At 48.7% G+C, this 16188-nt stretch overlaps 1 protein-coding gene across 1 annotated transcript in view; it reads left to right on the top strand.

Annotated features, from left to right (window-relative positions):
* Slc13a3 (solute carrier family 13 member 3) overlaps window positions 1-16188 on the top strand; it is a 74817-nt gene that overhangs the window by 47868 nt on the left and 10761 nt on the right. Inside the window, exons 7-8 of the mRNA XM_023720729.1 lie at window positions 8148-8245; window positions 13072-13184. Coding sequence (XP_023576497.1) covers window positions 8148-8245; window positions 13072-13184 — 211 coding nt within the window. The remainder of the gene's footprint in view (window positions 1-8147; window positions 8246-13071; window positions 13185-16188) is intronic.

Genomic DNA, 16188 nt, shown 5'->3' on the forward strand with positions numbered 1-16188 from the left:
TGTCATTATAATAGCATCCTCTTTCTCTCCCAGAAAGCATTTAAGTTTGAATGATAAAATGTTTATTTTCTCAGGTGTCAGACCTTTGGCTTTGGGGTCAGAACTATGTTAGCGCTCTTGTTCTGCCTTGGAAGGCCTCAGAGAAGCACCTAGGGAGGAGGGGAGTAGGCAGAACATAGCTGGAAGGGTGGAACACAGAAAGTCTTATTGGGCATGGTAGGCATTTGGGTCTTTTTTTTTTTTTTTCTTCTTGTTCTTAAGAGCACTGAGCAGATGGTAGAGGATTTTAAGTCATTTAAGCTTCACCTTTAGGCCTCAGTTCCCTCATCTATAACATGGTGCTGTAACGGTACATTTCTTTGGATGGATCTGAGGACCCATAATGCACTTGACCTATGTATCTATGAGTTCCACATCCATGGATTCAACTAACCATGGGTCAAAAATATTTGGAAAAGAATTGCTCTAGTACTAAACAGGCACAGATAGTTTTCCTTGTCATTATTCTCTAAATACTTTACAGTACGGAGGCAGGCATAGGTAATTCACGTGAACAGCTGTGTTTGTGCTCCAATAAAACTTTATTGTAGGCATTGCAATTTAAATTTCGCATACCTTTTACGTGTCGAAACTTCACATAGCACTCACATTGTGTTGGTGTTTTAAGTCATCTAGGAATAGTTCCAGGTATACAAGAGGACTGTGTAGGTTTCTTTTTGCAAACACTGTGCTATTTTATAAACCAATCCTGAGCATTTATGAATCTTAGCGTGGAGTCCTGGAGCTGCCCCCTGTCAGTCCCAACTTGCTTGTATGTGACAAATGATTAGAACGGCCAATAGAACGAGAACGAACTTGATAATCATCAGTTGGGCTCACCAGGAAATGGCTCGCCGAGTCAAGAACACAGGTGGATAAGAAGCATACCACTGCCCAGGTGGACCGTCCTCTAGGGCCGGGGTCAGCAAACTGTACCTCATAGGCCCAATCTGGCCAGCTCTTTCTTCTGAATAATTTTTTTATATTTTAAATGGTTAGGAAAATTACAGGAAAAATAATATTTTGTGACACATAAAAGGCATGTGGAATTTAAATTACAATGCCTACAATAAAGTTTTATTGGAACACAACCACAGCTGTTCACATGTATTGTCTATGCCTGCCTCCACATCGCAAAGTCGGTATTAAGTCATGACAGAAATTGTGTAGCTGAAAACCAAAAGTACTTACTGTGTGGCTCTTTCCAAAGACACTTGCTGACCTCTGGTCCGGGGCATGGGCTTCAGTGGCTTCAGTGAAGGTGGCAGGGACAGAGTTAGGAGGTTGTGTTAGTCAGTTTTTCATTACTGGAACAAAATCCCAGGCATAGACAGCTTAAAGAAGAAAAGGTTTATGATGGCTTACGGTTTCAGAGATTTCAGTCCACAGTCAGCTGGATCCAAAGGAGGGGCATCAGAGCAGAAGGGCATGGTGGAGAAAAGATTTTCTGCTTAGATTCAGAGAGCGAGGCAGAGCCAGAGAGAGGGGAAAGGGTTTGGGGACAAGAACACAGGTTTCTGGGTTACATCTAGTGACCTACTTCCTTCAACCAAGCCCCATCTCTTAACAGCACATCTAACTAAGAATTTGTATTGATCAGTGCTTGCTAGAGAAGCAGAGCTACTATTCATAAGATTAGCTGCAGGGTCAGGTGTGAAAGAGTGCAAAGGGCTGACTGCATGTTGGAGATCTGAAAGACCCAGGCAAAAGTGGAAGGCTGGAGCCCACTGTAGAGTCTTGTATTAGGAAGTCAAGTCCATATTAGGAAGCCAAAGAGTCTGCACTGCACGGCTGTGAGCTGGAAGCCAGGGAATGGATGTGCAAGGTGAAGAAGAAGACTAGAGCTCTTCTAAAAGAAACAAATGAACCTTCTTTCTTTCCCCTTTCAGTCCATACAGGCTACAAGCCTATTGGCTGGTGCCACTCACAGCCAGGATGGGTCTTCCATCTTCAGCTTCAGTCACACCCAGAGCTATGCTAAGCCAATCAGTTGGGCATTTCTTACTCAAGTTGACACAACAGTCAACTGTCACAGTCCACCCCTTTTCAACTCAGCAAGCAGACACATTTTCTTAAACCATACTTAGCCTGCAGATACAAAGACAAGTTCGTAATTATGCCTAACATTTACCACTATCCTGAATATGCAGGATAGAATAGAAAGTGATTCTTGGAGTGATGCCTAGCATTTCATAACTTAAGCATTATAACACAGGTTTTATAATACTTAAGAAAAGTATCAAGCTATCAACATTATGCTACAAAGGAAATATGCTCCAGAGGTTAACAGAATAAGAACAGCTATAATTATAATCCTCATTTCTGTAACTGATCGCAGGGTTGTAGCTGATATTTATCACTAAATCTTCTACTACCCATTCTCTATTCCTTTGGTTGTCAGCAAGCTCCTCAGTGGACCTTGGTTCTTTCCCTGGTGGGATGACTCATGCCTTCATTCTTGAAGGGTCTAGGGCATTTGACATCCTACTTGATTGGGTTGTAGTTTATCAATGACCTTAATAACGGGGTATGGTAATACCAAGAGGTGCCCAAAGGGATCTCCTACACTCCAAGTATATTCTTCTTTTCCTCTGTTATAGAGTTGCTAGTCTAGGTCAATCATCTCTGCCAACACCATAACACCCTTTTTTAGCTTATTTACTCACAGGTATGATGAGCCTAAAATGACCAGGAAGAAGTCTGAGCTTCCAGTTTAATGGAATAATTGTTGTGCTTCCTGGTACAAGACTTCCCTCCTCTGGAACTGAGACTTCTAGTCCAGCAGAGCATAAAGTCACGGGAACAAGAAGGAAAGGTTTTGCTGTGGATCACTAGGGGAAATGGGGAGAGGTACCACTCCCACTCCTACCATTCCCGAGCCCTGAACCATGGCTGGGAGACACAGCACCATGTAGTGGGTGCTGATCCAGATTTGGCGGCCTTTTGAAGAACCTTGCTCCAGTCCTGCAACCCATTGCCACCTAAACTGACACTGTCACTGCATCTTCAAAAGGCCATCTGTCTTTCTATCACCCAGCTGCTTCTGAATGGTGAGGAACATGGCAAGGTCAGTGAATTCCAGGAGTCTGAGCTCATTGCCTCATTTGTTTAGTTGTCAAATGTGTTCCTTGGCCAGAGGCAATGCTGTGTGGAATTCCATGATGGTGGATAAGGCATTCTATAAGTCCATGGATGCTGGTTTTGGCAGAAACATTAAATGCAGGGAAGGCAAGTACTTATCTATGCCAGTAAGGACAAAGCACTGCCTTTCACGTGATGAAAGAGATCTAATATAATCAACCCTCCACCATGTTGCAGCCTGATACCCTGGAGAATGCTGCCATACCCATACTCAGCATTGGTCTCTGCTGCTAGCATGCTGGGCATTGACCAGTGACAATAGCCAGATCAGTCCCAGTGAATGAGAGTCCCTGTTGTCGAGCCCATGCATAGCCTCCATTCTTGCCACCATGACCACTTTGCTCATGGGTCATGTGGGCAATGACAGGATGACTGCAGAAAAAAGTTGACCATTCTACAGAGTGGTCACCCTAGCCATTTGAGTGTTAAAGTTCTCTTCTGCTAAGGTCTCCTTTTGGTGAGTGTTTACACAGAATACAACTATCTTTCAATCCTTTGCCCATATGGGGAGATCTATCTCCATACCTCTCCCCAAATATCTTTTACCACCAATTTTATGGTTGTGTTCTTTGCAAGTTCCTGACCATCTGGCAGACCTTTGGCTACAACTTATGAATCAGTATAGTCACACATCTGGCTATTTTTCCTTCTAGGAAAAATGTACTACTAGGTATACTGCCCCAAGTTCTGCCCATGGTAAAGATTTCCCTTCACTGCTGTTCTTCAGGGATGTCCCGGAAAGGGGTTGTAATGCTGCCTCTGTAATGTGCAAAGACATCTATAAAGCAGGCCCAGCCTCCTCTTCCTTTGATGGCTGATCATGTGGTACATCCCATTAGTCCACAGGTGCACACTGGGAGGCAAAAGGCAATATGGCAGGTATAAGAGCCATGGGCATTCAGGCAGCTTATTCATGTAACTGACTTGAACCCTCTGGACATGATCTGGCTCCTTCATGTATATACCACTTCTATTTAATGAATTAAATGAAGTGGTGTATATGTGAAGTTGCTGTGCACGTCCAACTTGGTGGATCAGAAAATAACCAGCTCATGATGGGCAACTCAGTTTACACGATAAATGGGATCTCCATGGGCAAGCGTTAAGTTTCCACGAAGGCCCAGTAGCAAGCCAGCTGTTTTTTAAAGGGAGAGGAGTTGTTTGGAGAGGATGCCAACGTCTTGCTCCAAAATCCCAAGGCCTTCGCTGTGATTCACCAATGGGGCCTGCCAGAGACTCTAAACAACATCCCTACCTGCCGCTGCCACTTCAAGTCCGTTGGACCTGCTGGATTGTCTGGCTCCAGGGCAGAGTGCCTGCCAAGCAGCCTGGACCTGTTGCAGAGCCTTCTCTTATTCTAGGCCCCACTCAAAACTAGCAGCTCTCCAGGTCTCTTGGCAGGTGGGCCAGAATACAACATCTATGTGAGGAATGTGCCTTCAAAATCCAAAGAGGCCAGTGGGTGCTGTGCTGCCTCTGGGTGGAGCGGGAGTGAGATGTGACAACCTACTTTTTACTCTCCAAGGCTGTCTCTGTATGCCTCCACCCCACTGGACTTGAGAAATTTCACCGAGGTAGAGGGACCTCACCGACGGACCTTCGTGTCCTCACTGATGAAGTGGGTGATGCAAGTTCTAACTGGCTGAATGTTGTGATAAGGACTGAACAGTTACAGTTCAAAAAATGGCTCTTATTGCTATTACTGTTATTTGATTTTTCTAGAATGCAAGTACTTTTCTTCAGATTAAAAAAAAGGTGATAAGTAGTCCAACAATTAAAAAAGGGGACGGTCACGTTAGAGCTCAGTCTCTAGTTCTGATATAACCTTTTCTGACTTTAAAAAAAAAATGCCTGTAGGGCTGGGGAGATAGCTCAGTGGCATAAGTGCTGGCCTGGCAAGCACAGGGAACTGGGTTCGATCCCCAGTACTGCATGCCGTGTTGAGCCCAGGACCCCAGGGGCACTGCGCTGCCCCAAAACCAGGCATGGTGGCACATGCCTGTAATCCCAGTGCTTGGGAGGCTGAGACAGGAGGATCACTATGAGTCCAAGTTGAATAACATGACCCTGCATTGCAAGAATAAGAAAAAAAAAATGCCTGTCTTGGAACCGTTCTACATTTGATTACATTGTAGGTTCAATTCTAAGAGTTTTGACAAGTATATACATTTTGTTACATGTTAATTTCAATTGAAATAAGATTTTGTAACACAAATGTGATCACAGTTAAGCATGTTATTTGTGATCAGCTTGCTTTCAATTGCAAAAGTTATACATAATCAGCTGTGTGTTGTGGCACATGCCTGTCACTCTGGGAGGCTGAGGTAGGAACGCTGCAATTTTGGACCCAGTTTGAACAACTTAGCAAGACCCTGTCTCACAATACAAATACAAAATAAAGAGCTGAGGATATAGCTCAATGTAAAGGTCCTAGGAACAACAACAAAAAAGTGTTCTGCAGGGGCAGGGAGATAGCTCAGTAGAATAAGCACTTGCCTGGCAAGCACAAGGTCCTGAGTTCAATCCCTGGTACTGAAAAAAAATCTGCATACTCATAAAATTTCATACAATATGGAATTGAAAAACTAAATGCTAGTTGCTCAGGCCAGTCATTATGAACCTTTTGGTATGCAACATTTCATTTCTACATATGCAGATCTATATCTATATCTATATCTATATGTAGATATAGATAATTGATTGTGTAAATGTGATAAATGATTGGAAAATAAAATATGATCAGAGGCAATTTGCTATTTTGCACTTACTGCATTTTAAAAAATACCTCATAATATTCTATACAGCAGGAACAGTTTAATTTATTTAACAAATTCCTTATTAGATTGTACCCAATGCTATAAATAAAACCTTGGTTTTCTAAAAATGTACAAGGTATCTTAATTGTGTTTCTGTGATTATATAAAGATTGACATTATACTTTTATCTTTTAAAATGGATACAGAATATTTTGTAATTTAAAAAAAAATGTACTTGGTTGTTACAGGGTCTCACTACGCAGCTTGGACTCATAGTGATCCTCCTGCGTTCAGCCTCCCCAGTGGTGGGATTATAGGCGCAGGCCACTATGCCTGGGCTCTGGGGGCTCAGCTTGCCCTGGGGGCAGGCCTGGCATGGTATGCGGTGCTGGGGATGGAGCCGCGGTCCCTGCACTTGCCTAAGTTTGACTAAGCAGGTGCTTTAGCCCGCTGAGCTATCTCACTGGCCCTATTTTGTAATTTGGATGAAATAGTTTATTTAAATACATCCTTATAAAAATGTCCTCTCACTTTGCTCTACCCTTATTGATAATGAATGTCCTTTGTCTTGAGCATTTTCTCATCGCTAGAGTACAATACCCAGTACCCACAATTTCAAGGAACAGAGGTTTTTGGGCTTGTAGCTTTTAGATTCCATCGGTACTGGGCTGGCTGTAGGGCAGGACAGCATGGTGAAAAGATCCAGGGAGGAAAGCTGCTCACTTCATGGCGCCCAGGAAGCAGCGAGCAAAGGGAGGAGCAGAGGGTGGGAGGCGGGGCGGGGGAGGGGAAAAGCAGACCCTTCAGGCCACACCCCCTGGCCCGCATCCTCTAACCAGACCCCACCAACCAACAGCGCTTTCAGCTCTGAACTCTTCGGTAGCTTAATCCGCTGGTGAATAGAGAAACTTCACAATCCGATCCTCTTCTAAAAACCCCCCTCTGATTGTATGACCCTTTGGGGAACAGTCTAGGTCTAAACCATAATATCCCTCTACTATATAATCCATGTGCCAAAGTCTTCTTAGATCAAGGAGTATTCACATGTAAAATGTTGAAAGAAGTTCCCAGCTGCCTCTTGACGACAAAAGCCACTTTTCTCCCACTGCTGGTACAGGTCTTCCCTATACTCTCAGCAGTCTCGCCTTCCCTCCTTAAGTCTGGACAGTCCGTTGGCAGTGAAGTGGCTTCTCATTTGTGTTTTAACATACAGTTCTCTGATTATGAGGATATTGGCCCTATGTATTTATTTATTTGGTACAAGGTCTAACTATATAGTTTAGTCTCATAGTGATCCTCCTGTCTCAGCCTCCCCAGCGCTGAGATTACAGGGGTGTACCACCATGCCCAGTGTTCTGGGGCTGGCACAGCATGCAGTTCTGGGAATTGAACCTAGGTCCTTATGCTTGCCAGGCAGGCACTTAGACTGCTAAGCTGTCTCCCTGGCCTGCAACCCTGTTTTTGAACTTCTTAGCTATTTGAATGCTCCTTTTTTGCAGATGTGCATGCTGAAAGATGATTTGTTAGCAAATAGCTTTGAGTTTCATTGGACTTAGAGCCAGAAAATTCTGGGTTCAAGGCCCATCTCCTCCACAAGCCATAGTTTGGCTTTGCACAAGTTATTTCTGCTTTCTGGACTTTCATATCTCCATCCAAAATGGAGGATGCCTGTTCTGAGGGATTCAGGTCCACCAAGCTCCTCTGAAAGACTTAGATGCTGGGAAGGTGGCAGTTAGGTTAGGAGTGGTGACAGTGGGTGAGTCCTATCTTGCTGGTGTGACAGTGCATCTGTGTGGTAAGCTCCCCATACCACAAAACACATGAGCATTAGTTGGACAAATGCATACAGGACTCCTGCAGGAGACCAGGATAGGGTGAGTGCGGGGCTTTCACAGATTCCAATGTTCTGTGGCTCTCAAGATTTTTTCCCCTTTGGTCCAGTCCCTTTCCTAGGGTCCTTGAATTGGGATGATAAGCATTTGTTTGGCTCAAGTAGGTCTCAGTTCCCCAGGGAGCTGTGGCTCGGGGCTTTGTCCCTGTGAGTGGACATGTCCCTGTTGGGCCCTGGGCAGGACAGCATCTACCCTCCCAGGTTCCTGAAGTCCCCGTCCCTGGGGCCCAAATCCCCTCACTAACCCTCCTTTGCAATCAGCCTAACTACAGGCTGCTGAGAAGCCCAGGGTCACGTGATTTGGGGCCTTCTCATTGTAGGTTTATTTCTGATGCTGTCACAGGCATGGCCATTGTCATCATCTTGTTCTTCTTCCCATCCCAAAAGCCTTCTCTCAAGTGGTGGCTTGACTTCAAAGGTAAGAGGATCAAGGCTGGGGCCTGGCTCAGTGTGGACTGCGGCATGGCATGTGGGGGCCAGTGAGCAGGAGCAGCCCCTCTGTCCCAACACATGGTCCTGCATGTCCCCTTGCACTGTCCGAGTGGTTACCTCGTCTGGGGACCTGGAACTGCCATTGGGGTGACAGTGCAGGATGGGCGTTATCAGCTCTCCCTGGGCCAGGTGCAGGCACATCTGCGTTTATACAACTCTTCAGCTGAGAATGAATTTCACATTTTTAAATGGTCAAAATTATTTCCTGCCATATGAGCACTATGTGACAGTCAAATGTCAGTGTCCGCAGAGTTTTGCATTTCCTAGAGGAATTTGTGGGGATTTGTTTTCTTTGCCTAGGTGAGTACTGCCATGGAGGCCTCAGTGTTGCTGCAAAGCCACATACAGTTACTTCCTGTCCCTTAACAGAAAACTGTGCCTGATCCCCTCACTGGAGGCAGTGACCTCAGCTCAGTGGCTTAAGGGCCAGGCAGGCCAGCCAGGCTGGGTCTCACCTGAGCAAGGAAGCATGGGGTGGAGGCAGACACCCTAGCGACAGTCAAATCCTGTTTTGAAAGCTCACAGAACACCCCTGACCTGCCCTCCTTAGTCTGGCCCCAGGCTGCCTGTCCACTACCCCTGAGTTTCCAGTAGGGGCAACCCCAGCATCTGCCATGGGGATCAGTCCAAGACAGGCCTAGAGTACACCTGGGGCAGCAGGAGGCAGGGGCTCTTACGGAACTGTATCCAGTGGCTGGAAGAAAGAGAGGCTGATGCAGGCTGGTTCCAGCCAGGTAAGTACGTGTGGGAGGCCAGGAGTTCCAGGGCTCCTTAGTGGCTGTGTGGGGCTGGTACCTGGAGGTGGAAGGGAGCAGGATTTCACGCCTCCCGCCTCCCTCGCTCCGCTGCCCGCTCTGCCTCACAGCTGGTTCTGCTCACAGATCTTGCTTTTTGCACGTGTAGCTTCTGCTTCGTGATAGTTCCTGCTGTTCCACAGCTTCCGTTCTCCGCTGTATCCACTCCCCCCTGGTGTTGTCTCCTTGCTGCACTGTTCCTGCTTCTGCCGACTCCCAGCCCACTCCTGCCCTGCCTGTGGCGCAGTCCCCTGCCTGGCCAAGCTGTCTCCTTAGTTACCCCTTCCCTTCTCATGGCGTCTCTGTCTGCTGTTGATGCATCTGACAGCCAGAATCTGCCAGGTGCAGCTTGTTCTCAGGTGACCAATCCCACAGCCTCGTGGGCTCCGGCCAGCTCAGATGTCACTAGGTCCACGTAGGTCCTTAATGCCACTGCTCTGATGGCACTGTCTGCGGAGCTGTCCCCTGGGGGGAGCTGGGCTCCCAGGGCAGGCACAGAGCGGCAGCTCTGTTACACTGTCTGGAGACCTCTAAATCCCTCCTTCTGCATGCCTGGCTTTCCCACCTAGCAAGGCAAGGATCCTTCAATGTCTTCCCTCTCTAGCATTCAGTGATTTATAGTTCAGGGGTTGCAAATTAAAATATTATGGAGGCCGGAGAGATACCTCAGCAGCTCAAGGGCCTGCTTCAAACCCTTATGGCGGTAACACGCACCTGCAGCAGAGTGGGTGCAGGGAAGTGTCTCGCCAAATGCCTGGCCCTCCTCGTCCATCTTTCCCATGACATCACTGTAACAGAAAATACCCCGCAGCATAGGAACACAGAATCAGGTGACTCAAAGTGGCAAGACCTTGGTGTCCTGGCCCCACAAAGCCCTGCCCACTAGTGTCCACTTAGGGCATAGATGTTACTCAGTTTCCAAAGTTCGTCACCATGTGGGAAAAAGAACCAGGGTTGTCTAATTTGCTGAGTTTTTTGAGAGAAGCCAAGGTTTTTATTTTGGTATGAAACGGTCCTGATTTTTTAAAAAATGTATTTGGTACAGGGTCTCACTTCGCAGCTCAGATTACAGGTGGGATTACAGGTGTGTACCACCATACCTGGACTCTGTGGCTGGCTTAGAATGCCCTGGGGTGGGGAGAGGCGGAGCGGCATATGGTGCCAGGGATCAAACCCTGGTCCCTGCACTTGCCTAAGAGGGGGGTTAGTCTGCTGAGCTATCTCGCCAGCCCCCCTCCTGATTTTAAATGTTGACAGTGAATTTAAATTGCAAATCAAACTGGTATCACTGACAACAGTCCTACTAAAACTCCAGTGTGTGCTGAGTCCGGAACCTGAGTGTCAGAGTGTCACCACCACTGAGGCCTGCTGAATTGGGGTTTCCTGTGCTCCCTCACAGGGAGGAGGGCTCTGCAAGCAGCAGTGTGACTAAGCACACTTGGCTAAGATAGCCCTTGGTATCGTTTGGCACTGAGGCCTTCTAGAGCCTCACAGTGTGTTTCCATGGAGAGAGTGAGCTGGCTGAAGGAGGAGGCAAGATATGGAAACTGGACTGCACTGGCTTCCTGTTAAGTCCAGGCCCCCCGCCAGGCCCACTGTCTTCCATTGCACCCTTCCACCTGGATCTTGCTTGCAGTCCTCCCCATGGCGGTCATTCAAGTATTGAGTACCATGGTCCATGTGTGTGCTGTGGTTGCCACACAGTTGAGGAGGAGGAGTAAGAGGAGGTGGAGTAAGAGGAAGAAGAGTAAGAGGAGGAGGAGGAAGCAGAGGAGGACGAGGATCAGGGTGGCAACAACTCCCATCCGCCCTGCTTTCTCCACACATCTGCATGGTACTGTCCTTCCCTTTATTCAGGGCTCTGTCCAGGAGCCTCTCCCCTTCTCTGAACATGCCCCCAGGAAAGCACCCTTCTTTCTCATTCTCTATTTCTTACCCTATTTTATTTTTCATCACACTTGGAATTTCCCAGCATTACCTATTTGTTTCTTACCTGCCTGCCCTACTGGAGCATCAGGTGTCCAGGGAGGGGCTTGTCTCTGTCCTGCCCTTCTGTGTCCCCAGTGTCCAGGGAGTGCTGGGCACACGGCTGGCACTCAGTGTATGTTTGCCAAATGAAGAAGCAGGGCTTGCTGTGGGCCAGGCCCTGGGCCAAGCCCTTGGCATCCATGGCCCAGTCCTCGACCAGCAAGTCTCCAAGGGAATGCGGCGGGGATGCTGCTGCCCCATCTCGCAGAGAAGGTCATCGAAGCTTAGAGAGGTGGGGTCCCTGGTCCATGTCGCACAGCTGGAGAATGGCAGAGCTAGGGTTCAAGTGGAAGGCAGGGCCTGTGCTTTCAGCCACTGCTGCAGATGCCAGCTGGTACAGAGCTGAGCCAGAACTAGGATGTTCCTCTGGCCAGGGCCGTGCTGCGGAAACAGTGGCAGGGCGTGCATGAGGGGGCGGGAGTAATAGGAGCTGTAACAGCCGATGTGGGGTGAGCGCTTGGCATGGGCGGGCAGTCTGAAGAGCACCCCCCAGTGAGCCTGTGTGCCTGACGCCCACAGTCCGGGCCTCCTTCCATCCTGTCACAGTGTAACCTGCAAGTCACTCTACTTCTTCAGACCCCTCCTACTTTTTAACAAAGTAGTGTTTGTTGTTTTAAATCACCTTTAGGCAGACAGCTGGACCACTTGCCATCTGCAGTCACCTCTTCCAATTCTGGGCTAAACTGAGTGGTGCATTGGGCCCACAGGCCCTCAGGCAGTGGACACCTGCCCCTCATAGACACACCTGTGTGGGCAGCACATGCCTTCGGGCTGCACACAGTGGGCCTTCTGCTAACTTGTCCAGGGGCGTTTAATGTCTTTATGTCCTGATGATAGCATCTGGTGTCAGGTAAAGTGCTGTGTTAAATTTGAGTAAAGCTGAAGAGATGAAGCCAAATATCAGTGGTTACTTGGCCAGGAAGTGTCCTGGGAAGCAGAGGAAAGAGCCAGGCTTGCCCCCTTGTCTCCCTGGACAAAGCCTGCAGAGCAAGGTCTTGTTTTAGGTCTGCTCTGCACCATGCATGGGGCTAAGTGTGTCAGAGATGTTACATGACACATAACCACGGAGCAATTCTTGAGCACCACTCACTGTTCTGGACCCCGGGGAAGTAGCTGTCAGCTGAGCAGAAGCATCCCTTCTTGTGACAGACCCATCACTGCCTCAGGCACATTCACAGGGACCCTCTGGGCACAGTGGGCTGAGGAATAAGAGCCAGCAAGACCCACAGCCAGCCCTGGCCTGGAGGGCCTGTCTTCAGGCCCGTACTCCAGGCGGGGAAGGAGCATAGCCCAAGCCCACCCCCACTTTCATAGATACGGCCTTCCCAGAGCTCTCCAGGCCCTTGGTCTTTGTACTGTCCCCAGCTTCTTCACAGTGCGGTGATAGGGCAGTTACCTGCCACACGGCAGGTGTGGCCTTCAAAGCCTGAACTGCCCGCTCTATAGCCCTGGACAGAGGAAGTTTGCCGAGGTCTTCCTTGCCTTTGAACCGCTACAACACACTGTCGCATTTGAGGAAGTTCTGTGCCATGTATTGAATATTTACGGCTGGAGGAGCCTTAGTTCGTTTTTCTGAATTTCCTTCCTTTTACCCCCTTCTCTGAACAAATTCAGATACAAAGGCCTTTTCTCTTGTGAATGAGGATTTAAAATAGCAGCTAGCCAGAAGGGCTATTGGGAAAATGAGACAATGGCTTCGGGGAAAGCCTGGTTCTAGAACTTTCTGAATCTGTGAGAGGCACGAAAATTGTTATCCTTCTGAATGATGCTTGTGAGGCTTCTCCCTAAGTCTCCAAAAGCGGGCTCTGGAGCCAGACCTTGGCTTGCTTGGAACCCCTGCACATCCCCCACAAAGCTGAGGCTGCAGGGCCTATGGCCTCTTCCTCTGGCTATGTGCCTAAGCAGGTGCCCTCTGCCTCTCTCTGCCCAGCTCCCAACGTGGAGACCAAGCCCCTGCTGACCTGGCAGAAGGCTCAGGAGACAGTGCCCTGGAACATCATTCTTCTCTTGGGAGGGGGCTTCGCCATGGCCAAAGGCTGTGAGGTAAGTGCCAAGGAGCCCAGGGACTGCAGCCCCGGGGGCAGGAACAGGCATGGCACAGGCCCCACCCATCAGCACAGCCAGTCTCGTCTCTGCCTTAGCAGGATGATCACAGCTGCCACCTCGTGGGCCCAAGCTCAGTACCAGTGCTGTGGAGAAAGGGGGAAGGCGGTACCATCTGGCCCTCAGGGGTACTCACAGGCCACAGGAGTAGAGGGGAAACAGCACATTGTGCTCACCTCATGCGCAGCCTGTCCAGTATGCGTCCCATGGGGCATCTCCTGCAGACCTCCCAACAACCTGGGGGTGAGATGATCTGAACCCAGCCTGGCTCTGAGGCCAGGGGAAGAGGTGACCTTGCCACCCAGAGGCTGCTCCAAGCTCAGCGAGGGCTGCATGTGGCCTGGGGGTTGGGCAGCACAATGCATGCCTGGAGGCCAGTCTGGCTCTGAGCCCAGCCCTGGCAACCACCAGACTTTTTGCTCAACTGGCCTTTGTAGTGTAGCTGCCCCTTTCCTCAGCTTCTGCCAGTACCATGCTATTTGGGGTTGGCCTCAGCCTGTCCCCACAGTGCCCAGAATTTTTGGGGACACCCAGGTCCCTGGAGCCTGTCCAGGGTCTTTGCTGCACGGTAGCAGGCCTCCAGAGGCTTGGAGGTTCGGGTGGGGTAGGGGCTGGCTGTGTGGGCTTCCCACTGCTAGAAGCATTTTCTGTAGCTTACCTCGAGCTCCAGCACTCAAAGACTTCCTGGGTCTGCACGTGGGACCACACATGGCCTGGCCCCTGCCTACCACCCCTACGATGCCCACTACCTCTCCACGTTGTTCCGCTATTCTACTGGCCCCTGCCATTTCTCAGCCACACCAGTCTTGTTTGTACCACAGGACCTTCGCACCTGCCTTTCTGTGTCACGTATTCTCCTGGAGCTCTCTCAGTCCTCAGTCCTCACTTTCTAGCTCCTCAGAGATGGGCTCTCTGGCCACCATCTAGGGTAGTGCCCACCTCCTCTTCCTCTCACCACTCTGCTTATTTTCTTTATTCCACATCCCCCAACACGATCCTGTCCTTCTGTGTGTCTATAGGTGATCTCTCCTAGGAGAAGGCAGGCTCTGTAAGGACAGGGCCATACCTGTCCCATTCACCTTGGTCCAGGCATCAGGAGATCAGCAGGGTCCCAGGGCTGCATGGTGTTAGCAAGTATTTGTCGGTGCGACCTACACCATGGGGTGCTTTGAAGCTGGTAAGATAATAGGGAAGGTACCTGGAGGAGAGCAGGTGCCCTTTGCCCTGTCACCATCACTGCCCTTTGCCCTGTCACCATCACTGCTGCTAATATGCTGCCATCCAGGGGTGAAAACATGGTCTTATTCTGTTGCCTTCATATATAAAAAATTTCTACAACAAACAACTGCACATAGTTTGAAGTTATAGTCGCTTGATATTAAGGCCACGCAGCAAACCCTACAGGCACATAAAAATACCTTTTATTTTTTGTTAGAAATTGTAGTCACCTTTATTCCTATTACCATCATTGTTTTCATTATCATATAATCCAGACTCTGAGCTCCAAATCACTAGGAAAAATCACTTCTCTCATTTGGACAAATAACTTGCCCTTTTTGTGCCTCACTCGCTTCAATCATCAGATGTTGGGGGGGGGGCGCGGCCAAATAGCTCAGCGGATTAAAGCTCCTGCAAGCAGGCGCAGGGGTCGGGAGTTCGATCCCTGGGCCTGCTGCACTGGCCCCTCCTCTGGGGTGTGCTGAGGCAGCAATTGAGATTGGGCATGGTGGCTCACTCCTGCAATCCCAGCTCTTGGGAGGCTGTAAACAGGTGGATCACTATGAGTCCAATCTGGTAGTGAGACCCTGAACACCCTGAAGACCCTTCCCTAAAATACAAAAACAAAAAACAAAAAACAAAAAACAAAAAAACATCAGATGGGGATAGTTGTATGCCCTATTTCATGGGGCTGTTATGAAAATTAAATAAGCTAGTATGGGCAAAGCTGGGGAAGACCTTGGTTTGCAATTATAACTCATTCTGGAAACATAATACAAAGCACTTGTATATCAAAGTGAATTTCCCCATAATAAATAACGGAAACTCATGATTTGCTCCACAACCCAAAAATATTCACCCAAAAATGATCTCAGTTCAGGAAGATAGTTCCACTATCTAAGCGCCTGCCTGGCAAGCACAAGGACCTGGTTTGATCACCAGTACCGAGTGCCATGCTGGTTCTGCCCTGGGCCCATGGAGCCGGCCACTGTAACCAGGTGTGGTTGTGTGCGCCTGTAATCCTAGCACTGGGGAAGCTGAAAACAGGAGGATCACTGAGTCTGAGCTGCATAGCGAGACCCTGTACCAAATACATACATTTTAAAAAGAAGGTTGTAGTACTGTAATATATTGCAAGGTAATAAGGAAAATACAAATTATAAAAAAAGTAGACAAGTTCACCTGTACTTACCTCTGAAAACCTTTGTAGCTGATGTAGGCATGAAAAGAGAAGAGGGTTGGTGTGCAACATGACTTTCACTGCCACTGTCACTGTCAGAATCACTGCTGTCATTTGGCTTGCTGGAATCTTTTTCTCTCCATGCAGCTTTAACAAGGGACCTATCCAATGACACTGGCTTTTGCCTCCTTTCAACTCTTCCACAGAGATGTGGTGTCACATTGTCATGAAACAGATTCGTCACTCACACTGCTGCAGCCTTATGGGGTGGAGCCTTTGACATAACTCTGCGCCATTCCCCACATTGTGTACCTCTTCCCAATCTCATTTGAGGTGTGAATTCCTCTGTCTTTTTCTCCTCCTCCTCTGCAGACGAGGTCTCCTCCATATCCTCTTGCTATTGGGACCAACCACCCACAATCCTGGGAGGTGGGGCGGGGGTTGGGGTGAGCACCACCAGCTAGAAGCAATTCCTCATCTTGTAGAGCTCTCAGGAAACAAGCGACCTGCAATCCAAGGTTTTCCTGCACTTAGAAGACTGCCCAG

This window comes from Octodon degus, unplaced genomic scaffold (genome assembly GCF_000260255.1).
Source record: "Octodon degus isolate 3935 unplaced genomic scaffold, OctDeg1.0 scaffold00077, whole genome shotgun sequence".
Classification (NCBI taxonomy): Eukaryota; Metazoa; Chordata; class Mammalia; order Rodentia; family Octodontidae; genus Octodon; species Octodon degus.